Source organism: Phyllopteryx taeniolatus, chromosome 19 (genome assembly GCF_024500385.1).
Source record: "Phyllopteryx taeniolatus isolate TA_2022b chromosome 19, UOR_Ptae_1.2, whole genome shotgun sequence".
Lineage (NCBI taxonomy): Eukaryota > Metazoa > Chordata > Actinopteri > Syngnathiformes > Syngnathidae > Phyllopteryx > Phyllopteryx taeniolatus.
In genome coordinates, this window is record NC_084520.1 from 16,321,807 (window position 1) to 16,333,852 (window position 12,046).

At 43.9% G+C, this 12,046-nt stretch overlaps 1 protein-coding gene across 14 annotated transcripts in view; it reads right to left on the minus strand.

The window, feature by feature from the left end:
- The window catches only part of nrxn1a (neurexin 1a), an 87,125-nt gene that overhangs the window by 29,637 nt on the left and 45,442 nt on the right, over positions 1-12,046 (minus strand). For all 14 annotated transcript variants that reach the window (XM_061756963.1, XM_061756970.1, XM_061756967.1 and 11 more), the window contains 6 exons: positions 10,655-10,726; positions 9,285-9,509; positions 8,772-8,919; positions 7,236-7,366; positions 6,008-6,260; positions 867-1,070 (listed from right to left, as the gene is read on the minus strand). In XM_061756963.1, coding sequence (XP_061612947.1) covers positions 867-1,070; positions 6,008-6,260; positions 7,236-7,366; positions 8,772-8,919; positions 9,285-9,509; positions 10,655-10,726 — 1,033 coding nt within the window. The remainder of the gene's footprint in view (positions 1-866; positions 1,071-6,007; positions 6,261-7,235; positions 7,367-8,771; positions 8,920-9,284; positions 9,510-10,654; positions 10,727-12,046) is intronic.

Here is a 12,046-nt window from a genome sequence, read left to right on the forward strand (position 1 = left end):
CAAACTGTTGGTGTTGAGTGTTTGCGTAATGTTTTTCACGAATCCTTCGCCAAGCAGAAGTTTGCAACCGCAACGTAGTTACCAGATAAGCTAACAGTTAGTCTAGCTTCTTCTATTACATCTCTTTCTTGCCCAGTGGCACCTTGCTGCTTCTCAAAGGTCAGTCTTGGTACTACAACTGACGTTGTTATGTGTGTGTGGCGTGCGTGTTGGTCATCTCCGGTACACCACACACACGATAAGACGTTTTTTTTTCCTGGTTATGTGTGTACCCCGCTTTATGTTGTGAGTTGTCAAACAGGACATGTGTCTGTCTGTGTGTTTGTGTTGTGTTTTTTGGGGGGGGGGGGGGGGGGGGGGGGATGCACAGGTCAACTGGCAGTGAGCAGAGAGTGCAGCTTGAAGCTGGGACCCTCTGTTCCACATTATACAAAAACACAGCTAACCTTCACATGCGCGCCTTTAGCGGGAATATCAACATACCTTGAAAGAACAATTTTGGGGGGCAGAACAATTATATGTTTGTAATCACACAGCAACCTGATAAACAGGTTGCTGCTTTTGATAATCACCATTTTTGTCTTTAGATTTAGTGAAACAGCATGTGGCTCAATAACAATAGTTGTTTTTAATGTTCCTGTTCCAAGTAACTCATGTAAACAATTGTATGTTTGTGATGGGGAAAATTTGGCTGTAAATTCAACCAAAAATCAAGAGGTTCCACTGTAGCATCAGTCTAATTACTACTGTAAATCCAGCATTTATTTTGCATGGCATCTCATAAGTCAACACGTAATGACGTTCCAGTACGAGCTGGATTCGCCTGCGAGCTAATCGGAACGAGAAGATGGAGCGCACGCGAGTACCTAAGTTGACAGTGAGGCGCACGCGGCCGCCGTCCAGCTCCAGCCGCAGGGTGTCGGCAGAGTTGCGGGACGTGGTCGCCATGAGAACGCCGTAGGCCCTCTGGGAGCGGAAGCGCAGCGACACGTCCTCCGCCTCCGTGTGCATGGCCATGGGCAGCTGCACCTTCATAAACTTGCTGCCGTCGTACGACAGGATGGTCGCGTCTGCACGGGGGAGGGGAGAAAAAGGAGGCCATTACATTTCGCACAGTCTCGGGAATGACGGACAATAACGTCGCGAGGCCCGTTGGCCAAGGTTATTGTCGAACGCTCGGTTCAAAGTAAGTGCGCACATTTGTATGTTTGTGATCACTTGATAAACGTGTGCTCTGATATTAATGTCTTTGTCTACAGAATGACTGAAAACAATTGTATGTTGTATAGATAGATCGATATGGTTGTTCCGATACCGATTATTAGTCGTCAAGGAAGCCGATTACCGATATCTGGAGCCGATATTCATTTACAGTAGAAGGGGAAATATTATTCATTTAAATCCCTTTAAGCAAATGTTTTTCTAAATAGCTTTTCAGAGTTGCAACAGTTTTTTTAAAATCTTAGACAATAGACATCTGTGTTTTAAAATTCGAACAAAAAGTGCAGGGAGCTCAGCTCAGGCGCATGTCTTATAAAGTTCAGCGAAAACTTCAACAAATACATAACTCCTTCAAGATCTCAACAGTAAATAAAGATTTCACTTAACTTTGTTTTAAATTCAAATGAACAAAACAAAAAAAGTGCAGGGAGTTCTCAGGGTCGGCAGCATCTCGAAATAACTAAATAGTACCATTAAGTCTACTCAGTTTAAAATTGATTTCTTATCGGCTGGCAGAATAAAAAAAAAAAAAAGGCTACCGCGGATATGTGCCAAAATGCCAAATATTGGCGGCGATAATCGGTCTACCCCTCGTATGTTTGTGATCACACGCCAGTTCAATAAACAACCTTCGATAATTGAACAGATAATAATGAATTCAGACTTGGTGAAGCAGCATGTGACTCTTGCCCAAGGTTGTTTGAATGGCCCTGTAACTGTAAACAATTGTATGTTTGTGATCACGTTGGAATCAAATGTTTCACTTTGTGCAGTATACTGCTCTTTAAATATGCAAAGGCAATAGTTAGTGTTCCTCAATGATATCGAAAATACTGCCACAACAGATAGTGTGCCTTAATCGACCGTCTAAAAATAGCGCTGGCTAGCTGTCGGCTTGCTGTGATCAGGTTGCATCAGAATCCGCGGCGGTGGCGAAAAAAAAAAAACCGCTGGCAGCCCAAAACCCCGCAGCCACAAAGCAACAAGCTCAGGTTGATCCCATCTGCGTGCTCGTTTGCATACTCATTTGCATATCCATCACGTTCTCACCAGCGCGACCTGCTGGGGCCGACACTCAACCGCTAAACTGTTTACCTTCGAGGGCGCCGTTCTTTATTGGACAATTACATACACGCCTAAACGCGTTCTCTCTTTTCCTTTCTCCCCCCCTTCCGTTGCCTTTTGTCTCTCTCTCTCTCTCTCTCTCTCTCTATGTGTCTCTCTCTCCATTCCTACTTTGCTTTCTACCCCCTTCGCTCTTCCTGTTTCCGCGGGAGACGGCGGGAGCCAAGGCAAAAACAAGAGAACAGGAAGAGAGGGAGGCTCATGCATACTGATGAAGCGAAAGGGAGATAGCATGTGTGTGTGTGTATGTGTGTGGCCATGTCAGATGAAGTGAGCGAATTTATGTGTGAGCAGAGGAGGGATTAGTTAAGTGAGGGAGGCGGAAGCTGTTGGTTAAAATGCAAATGAAGCCTCATTAACAGCGAGGGAAGACAACGACGAAGATGAAGATGGTCGCATAGTGTGAAAAGAAGAGCACCACATGCTGTTGTTCACGCCGATTGGTTTTTACGGTCAATGTAATATTTACTTTGATTGTGGCTGCATATTGGCTGCCTCGCTTTGGTTACTAAAGAGGCCATCGGAGGAGTAAGAATAGCGACACGTCTCCAATTTGGCAAAGTCGACGATGGTGCCTTGAGATGCGCCTCCCCACAAAAAAAAAAAGAAAAAAGTTGTCTTTTTTTTTAATTTTAATGACAAAAATAGCACTCTATAATTTTATACTAAGCTCATATTGAGCTCATATATGCTCATTCTGGTGTGCACACCTTGGCCACCAGGGGGACGTATATAAGACAGACAAAGATATACTGTACTGGAGACTGAGTTCCTCTCTAATATCAGTCATTCTCTACAGAGGATAAAGAATATATGACATATTGTCTGTCTAATTTCGAGCATAATTCCGACTGTTAAAACCTTTCGAGTTGCCTTTGTTCTGTAGCCTTCGTTTCCTAAAAAGAAAAGTCCATTGCCAAGATATTACATTTTGTGCATGCAGTTATGCGCAGTCTCCGTTTCTTAATAAGATGCTCTGAAAGGCACTTTACACGTAAGCTTTAGTAGTCGCGTTTAGAAATATGAGATTCCTCTGTTTTCAAATGCTGTTTTTGAATAATGCAGCTTTGAAGCCTTGTTTTTTTAAAGAATATTTACCAATTGTATTTGCCAAACAGCGTCGTCACTTATTCTGTGTGAAGTTGTTGCTGAAATGTATCTTGAGGCAATACGGAGTGAATTGCTTTTCCCTGGCTTTTTCCCCCAGCGTCATTGTTTTGTATTAATGGCATCGCCACTGAAAAAGTCACCTTGCGAGTACAAATTTGAAATACGTGTGCCCTGTGGTGGCAGCGAACTCAACTCACTTCGCAACTAGCAGAAGATTGGCACATAGCGAACCATTCTTCAAAATCATCCCGCATTATGCCTCTCCCAGCTGAAGTTTACCGCCAAACTACAGTCAACAAAACAAAGACAATTACACTTTGTGTATTTAAAACAACAACATAACTTTGTCTTGAAATTGCTAGCTCAATGCTAACACATAATCAGAAACAGCATGAACGGGCTAACGAATAGCATCTACGTGGCGGTGTTATAACGCTTTAAGCAATTGATATTTGAACATAAACAGCGCAGCAACACATGGAGACAGACAGTATAACAATACTCACATGAATATATTCTTTATCCTCTGTGAAAAACGTCTAATAGTACTGCAGCTTACTAAGTCACTAACGGTAGTTATGAAACTCTTCTTTGTTTTTGTTAGCACGACTACATTATACTGCCTCCCAGTGGCCAAGACGCGCACACCATAAGGAGCTGCAATGAATTCATCATGGTGCACAATCTGTTTGATTCTTTACGTTACATCTAATTCTTTTATTACTACTGTATATGTTTTCATTAAATATATGCTATTTTGGTCACGGAAAATATTCAACTCGTATCTCAAGGCACCACTGAAGTATGAGAAGCCGCCCGTAAACGCCAGCATTTTCCATTCAGTGTAGACAGCACGGACATGCAATTGGGGGAGCGAGACAACGCGGCAATTTTCCGGCTTCGACGGTAGTATCAGAATCCCCTTTTTACACGGCGTGTAAACGCCGACACCGAATCACGGCAACAAATGATCTTTCAAAGAGGAAACATTGACAGGAAACATGTCTGCTCTTCGGAGAATAAACATCGACGGCGGCGGCGGTTGTGTGTTGGTTTAGGAAGCAAGGGGGTGGAACAAAGCGCGGCGAAGGAGGACAAGGAGGGAGGGAGGATGCAAAATAAAGAGAAAAAGGGAGGAAGAAACCGCAGGTAGAGGGCGTAAACACGGCCAATCACTTTCTCCATCTGCTTGTCCATCTGTGCTTCCTTTAATCCAGCCAAGCAGCAGTTAGTGACCCCTCAATGCACGCACACGCACACACACAGAGGAGGGTGAGGAAGACTCTGGAGTTCCGCGGCACCACGCCGCCGCTTGTCCGTGTCTCGCCGGCCGCCGTTCCATCTCCGAATTCATAGCTTCCCCCCCACCGCCGTATCTCGCTAACTGTGTCGAGATTGGCTCACGCCGTCCCCTCACCTGCTGTCACGTCGCGTCGGTTCCGAGCCGGCGCCTCCGTCCCCGCCGCTGCTATCGGTTTCGCGGCCTCCGTTGTGGCCGCTCTCTTTTTCTTTCTCTGCCTCCATCGCACGCCGGTTTGTGTCCCCGAATAAAAATCAGACGTTGAGCTATTGTTACAAAGGGACGCCGCGGATGGGCCACTAAGTTGTCATCAATCTTTACGAGGGTGATTTTTTTTTTTTTTTTTTTTTTTTTTAACGCACGCCAGTTGGTAAAAGCGTGTCGTCAACATTAGGATCAGGCTGGCGTGACAGCTTCAAGCGAAAGCGTAACTCAACTGAAATGATGATCTTTACGTGGACGACGGCGTTGTTTCAACATGACAAGCACTCATTTTCATGGCTTTTGTTTTTTAGGGGGGTGGGTAATCAGCCTGAAAAAATTCCGGCTTCGGCGGTAGTATAAGACGACCCGTTTCCGCTGCCTGCTTTTTCCGCCTTGTTTCCATGACGCTGTTCTATATAAGTGGCGTGACACGGATTAGGTTAACTACGTAAACCTGTCGATTTTGCGGCTTCAGTGGTAGTAATAAGGGTAGTCAGAAGTACCTGAAATGCGCCATTTTCTGACTTTTCATGTTACTGTTCTGTATAAAAGCTACCAACACAGAATTGGGTGGGGGGGATGAAGTGGGCCTTTTCAATTTGACAGATTCAGTGGTAGTATCAGAAGCCCCTTTTTATACAGCCTGTGAAAGTCGTCATTTCCTGACGTCATTTTTCTGTTCTGTACAAAAGACAGTCGACCCATTAATTGACTGGCTTTTGAGGTCCCTTTTATACAGCTTGCAAAAGCCAGCATTTTTGTATTTTTTCCCCCGTGTCACTGTTCTTCATAAATGTCTTTTGGGTGAAGAAGTCAACCTGGCATTTTTCTGTCTTTTCAGGTAGTATCACAAGCACCTTGTACGCTGCCTGTAAAAGCTTTCGTTTTCCTCGCTTTTTTCTCCCCGGCGTCATTGTTCTGTATTATTGGCAGCGACACAGAGTCCTTAAGTCCAATTTACAGATTCAGAGGTCGTAAGAGGAGAGGCCTCGTACACCGCCGCTTTGTGACGTTTCCCGTGTTACACGCCGTGTTTTCCGGGCTCACCTCGCTCGCAGGAGCGTCCCAGGTATCCGGTGCCCGAGCAGTCGCAGACGTAGCGGTTCCAGCCCTCCCGGCAGACGCCGTTGTGCTGGCACGGGTTGGACAGGCACTGCTTGGGCAGCTCGCGGGAGCACGAGGGCTTGACGCCCACCGCCCGCTGGGCCTCGGCCAGCCGCCGGATGTCTTTGCTCTGGCCGTCCACGAACAGGTCGCGGATGCAGCCCACGTAACCGTAGTTCAACAGCGCCGTCCACACCTGAGGTGAGGGGTTGGGGGGGACACCAAAACAAAACAAAAGTCTCGCTCAGCGTTCCATGACGTTGAGATTTGGCAGTTTCTGAAAATCTGATTGCCCGTTTATCGCTCGGCGATAAACTCAAACTTAATTAGTTGCTACTTTAGCATATACAAGTCATTCACGTATACAATGCGTCCTTGTCTTTCATTTCAAATTTCCCCATTGAATTGTCATCAACCTGTTCCAACAACCACAATTTTCTTTAGCCGTTTTAATAACGACAAAGAGCACTGTACTAAATACAAAATAATAACAGTTATTTATAGAGTGTAATTACTGTATGTAGTAGTAGTATTTGTGTGTTGGATGTGTGCCTTTAAGAGGCGTGGCCTAGTGAGTGACATCAGGAGATGGAGGTTGGCCGGTTATAGTTCAGTGTGAGCGTCCGGGCGCGAGCTGTGGCCTACAGCAGCTCCTTGCGAGTGTTCTCATTTTGTATTTGTGTGTTTGGGCTGTTTGTTCTGCGGCTCTCCTTGCCCACACGCGGGGGCATTATTGACGAAGCGACGGCCCGTTAGTCCAAAAACTTGGCCACTAGTGGGCAGTACAATACAGTCGTGTAAACTACTGTAAGTGACTCAGTAAGCTGCAACGACAGCCGGTTTTGTGTTGCTCCACCGTTGGTGTTTAAACATCTGTTGCTTCAGCATTATGACATCATCACATAGTTGCTATTCATTAGCTCATCTATGGCATTTCTCTTTATGTGTTAGCATTAAGCTAGCAGACTTTAAGGCAAAGTTATGTGGTTGTTGGTAATTCGGGTCACTCGTATCTCCGGCGCCATTCTAAAGCCAAAATAGTTTAAGTAAATTCCACTCTCACGCCCACAAATTCTTCTCAGAAGAGTGGAAGCTGTTCTCGCTGTAGTTTCTTTTTTTTTGGTTTTCATTTTTAAGAGTATCCAGGCCGATTTTTGAGCGACACACAAACCTCTGTGGGGAAGATGAGCCCGGCGCGGTCCTCGGGAAGACCGCCGAGATAAAGTGTGTCGTCCAGGTCCAGGATCTCGCTGTCGCCGGGCGCCGTGTACGCCGTTCGCACGCTGTTCACTGAGATGGTCCCTGAGCGCAGCACAAACATCGCCACAATGACCTTCAGCCACCACCCCCACCACCCCCACCATCATCATCATCGTCGTGGAGATGTTCATTGTCATCCCGCCTCCCTCTTTGTACTCCTCCACATGACAAGCGATGCAAATGCGAACCCTCATCAGTGACTCATCGTCATCAGCGGCAGCATCGAGAGCGCAACCGCCACCATTTTGTCATCAATAAATCATCGCACGTGTATTTTTAGTCGCGGCCGCCGCTAACAATCGAGAAGTAATCAGGGCGGGATGAGAGAAGTGAGCGCACTGTTTGCAATTACAAAGTCATAAACAATGCTAGTGTATATCGATGTTTGTAGTGTTGGATTCAATAAGCCGCCGTTTGTTTTCTGACTACAGACAGCGGGCAGACAAACAGGATTACTGCCTTTTCCACAGGGGAGCAGCAAAGCAGGCAAATTTTAGCTCGCGCCTCGTCGTGCCAACAACGAGGCGCCAAAAAGTCACGCGCTAGGAGAGCGGTGCAAGAGAGAGCGAGAGAGACAGAGAGAGAGAGAGAGAGAGAGAGGCGGGGCGCCGCTTCTTCCCAAAATGGACCCCCTCCTGAATCTATTGTCCTGTCTTGTCTCATTTATATCATAACACGCATGAGAGTACTTAATGGATACCAGGGGAGAGGGTGGTGGTGGTGGTGGGTGGGTGGGGGGGTTGTTGTTGTTGTTGTTTGCACAGTGACGCAGTAAAAAAGTACTGAAGACGAAAACAGGGAGAGCAAGATAAGTAGGATACATTTGGGTAATCAAATCGCATTAAACAATGAAAAGAATGCATCAAGAAATAGATTTTGTGACATAAAGCCCATTGAAAATATGCCGAATAATGTCAAATAAAATGAAATCAATAGAAATTGAATTAGACAACTAAAGTTCAAATAAATAGATAGATAGGACAAATATGATCAAATAAAGGAAAAAAAGTCTAACAAAATACAATTTGGAAAATAAAAAATATGGACGGTTAGATTTTGAAAAAACTATGTTGTCCACCGTGCATAAAGTTAAGCAATCAAGTAAAAAACAACACATTTTGGCCACTATAATCTGTATAATTTGGCAAATAAAGTAAAATAAAATAAAAATAAATACACAAAATAGAAATAGAAGCTGTTGAATAAAGTCCCCCCAAAAATATTGAACTTAAAAAAAATCATAAATGAAATTGAAAAGATTCCCCAAGTCAAATGTTAAATAAAATAAAATACAGCGAGCGGTCCAATTTGCTGAATAATGTAGAATAAAACAGCTAAACGACTCAAGGTAACAAAAAAATAAAACCAACCATGACCCCCCCCAAAAACCTGTAAAAGATTCAAGCTATTGAATAAAACTTTAAAAGGTTAATGGAACAGGACGTACCTGAGCGCCCGTCCCTCTGGAAGTCCACGTGGTACCACTCCCCGTCATTGACCTTCCTGTCGATGGCCTTGGTCTTGGTGGTGCCTGAGCCCATGTCCAGCAGCAGGTAAAGGTGGCCGTCCAGCATCTCGATGGCGAAGAAATCCACCTGAACGCCACACGCAAAAGACGCTTCCTGATGGATTCATTGATGTTCAATTGTTGAACATTTCAAAGATTTGATTCGAATTTATGAAGGCTGAAACACTTTCATTTTCACATTACCGGTGAAGAACATCATATTTATTTCTAGTCTTTCTGCGTCAGTTCACGCTGGGGGGGGGGGGGGGGGAAACGTGTTTGGTTTCAGCAGAAATGAAAAGCAAAACTTGGGGGATTAAAATTGGCAATGTTTGATTTTAAGGCCAAACTTTATAGTGTAGTGTAGTCATGAAAATAAATGCGTCAACTTTCAAAAATGACCAAAACGGAGTGAGCCCACTCTCGTTCTCCCTTGGAGTTGGTTTGTGTGACCTTGACGGTGGGCGGCGTGCGGGGGTCCTTGCGCTGAATCTGCCTGGGCTTCCCGTGGCTGAAGAGCATCAGGCCGTTGGGCTCGGTGGTCCGGAAGTCGAAGGAGATGGAGCCCGCCTTCTTGGCCGCCCACTTGCTCAGCGCCACGAAGGACTCGGGCGTGTCGAAGGTGACGGGATCCAGCGTGGCCACGCTCTCGCACTTGAAGGACACCACGCCGCTCACCTGCGCGGAGGACCGGCGTAATGAGCCATTAGATCGGGCTTATCTGTGACAAAACGCAATCCTTTCGGGATTGAAACGGCGCCAGGTTCTGCTCGCGGCTACATTTCAACAACATAATCCCATTTAACGAGAGGATAAAGTCTTTAAAGCTGGCGTACGGCGAACCCCCGATGAACGCGATGCGCACAGCCGTGATAGGTCAACATTTATTATATACACACATCACACAAAATTCTCAGATTTACCATTTATATTCTATTGTTGTTTGAGTCGATTGAACATTTTTGTTTTCTTCTATAAACTACTGAAAAGTTAACCCCCCAATTCCAAATACAAATGTATATTTTCTAGAGCATTTCAAGAGTTCAAATACAAAAGCCGACCTCCATGTTTTGTAAATCTGGTCAAATTAATAGTATATATATATATATTTTTTAATATCTGGTCTCCAGGTTAAAGCTCATCATTTTTATTTAGGGTATTCTAAATTAATCAAATTGACACCATTTAGAGGCTAATTAGGAAAAGAAAATCTAACTTTCACTGCAATAGTCTTTCAATGACATCTTTGATATCATTTCATCTCCAAAGGAGACAACCCGAGAGAAAATCATTTTCAGGGTCATCAAATGTCACATATTACACTGAAACACTTAGTCTTATACTTTGTAAATAAAATACAGTAGTTTCAGTGTGCTAGAACTACAAATACCAAATGTTTATATGGTCTCTTAATTTGAACACAATTTGAATTTTTCCTCTTCCACATGCTTTAAACACATTGCAAAGGTCAACAAAAACAAACTTCAAGCATAAAATGGATAGAAAATACTATTTGATTGTGCTCATTGTGTTTATGTCTTTTACTGTTGCAATAAACAGTTCAAATGTGCATCGGCGACTGCAGCTCTTCTTTCCCCGCCGCATGCGAAGACATTCCAGTGAAAACATTCCACAAACAAACGCAACAAACTATTAGTGAGAAAATCTCTCCTTTTCGAATTGAAACAGGTTCTGCTCGCGGGTACATTCCAACAACATAATCCCATTTAGCTAGAGGATAGCGTCTTTAAAGCTGCTGCGGGTCAAGAAAAAGAAGTCTGCAGGAGTTGCATAAGAGGAGAAGACAACATGGTCGACTCTACCTTCATCTTCGGGTCTCCTTGTTTAGCGAGTCGAGACAGCTCCAGTCGCACATCGTTATTCTTGTACACCACCTTCGAGGGGGGGGGGGGGAGAAAAAAAAAAAAAAAGCAGATTAAAGGGCGTGGGAGGAGAAAGGATGAAACACGAAGTCACCTTTGAATCACAAAAGATGGAGCCGTTTATTTTGAAGACATCTTTTCAATCACTCATAACTGGACATCTCCGGTCAATGAAGAAACCTTTTTTGCGAGTCCCAAACGAAGTGGATTTGAACCCAGGGATACTACCGACAACACTTTCTTTGGAAACCGAAGAGGAGTACAAGTACAAGTGAGTCTGCGCCAATACCGAGTACGGAAACTTGATAATGCAACTACATCTTGCAATTGCAATGAATATATTTTATTCTCACCAAATATTGTTCAAAAACAGACTTCTCTCCAACGTGGCAGAAGTTTTACTCAAATATACTGCTTTTTAGCGTAACAACTTGTAAAAGTTGACTACAGACATGCTAACATCAACAGCATTTCTTCTAACAGTTTTGCCAGATATTTGTTTTCTGTTATTATTATTCTTTTCTTCAGACTTGAAATAAAGAATTCATTCATTCATTCATACCGGCCCGGTAAAATAGCCGAAGAAGGGAAGGTGACAGTCTACGCCACATACAAATTGCAAATAAATCTTCATTTGCTCGCAGGAATGATGACAGCGTGGCGGTATTAAATATGTAAATGTGGCTGCGCTGGCCCGCTTTAAACGCCATCTGTCTTAATGGATACGTACAGCACGCATACACACAGCTCTCAGTTTGGCACGTCATCTGTCGCCTCGTTTGCTCGTTTGTTTACGACTCTTGCTTGCCATGCGTGAATGAAAGACGCACTCACTCACTGCGCGTGTATTTACGTCTACTCTGTACGCGTTGTATATAAGAATTACATGAGTTGCGGCTTGGCTAATTAGCATGTGGCTAGTCCCTCAATGACGCGCCTCATTAGCAATTCTCTCAGATGTTGAGGTGTCTGAGACTTTTGGTGAGAATCTGCCAGTTGGAAGCGTCTCTACTTGCGCGCATGCTTTTTTTTTTATATTAAGAGAATGTTGGTAAATATAAAAATATATATATATATATATGTGTGTGTGCGCAACAGACACTGTAATGACTGTTTGCGAACATTATCAGAGGAAATAATCTTTTACCACCTTCTTTGTTTTTCCCTGAGGGGTGGAATATATATATTTTTTAAATCTATTTGGAAAAAGGCACTTCTTTTAAGTGCACAATTTGATAATTAATGGATTTTTTTTTTTTTTTTAAACCTGGGTAATTCAGGATCAGGATTGAATACTATGGTTAAGTGTGGTTAATTGAATTTCAAACGGGC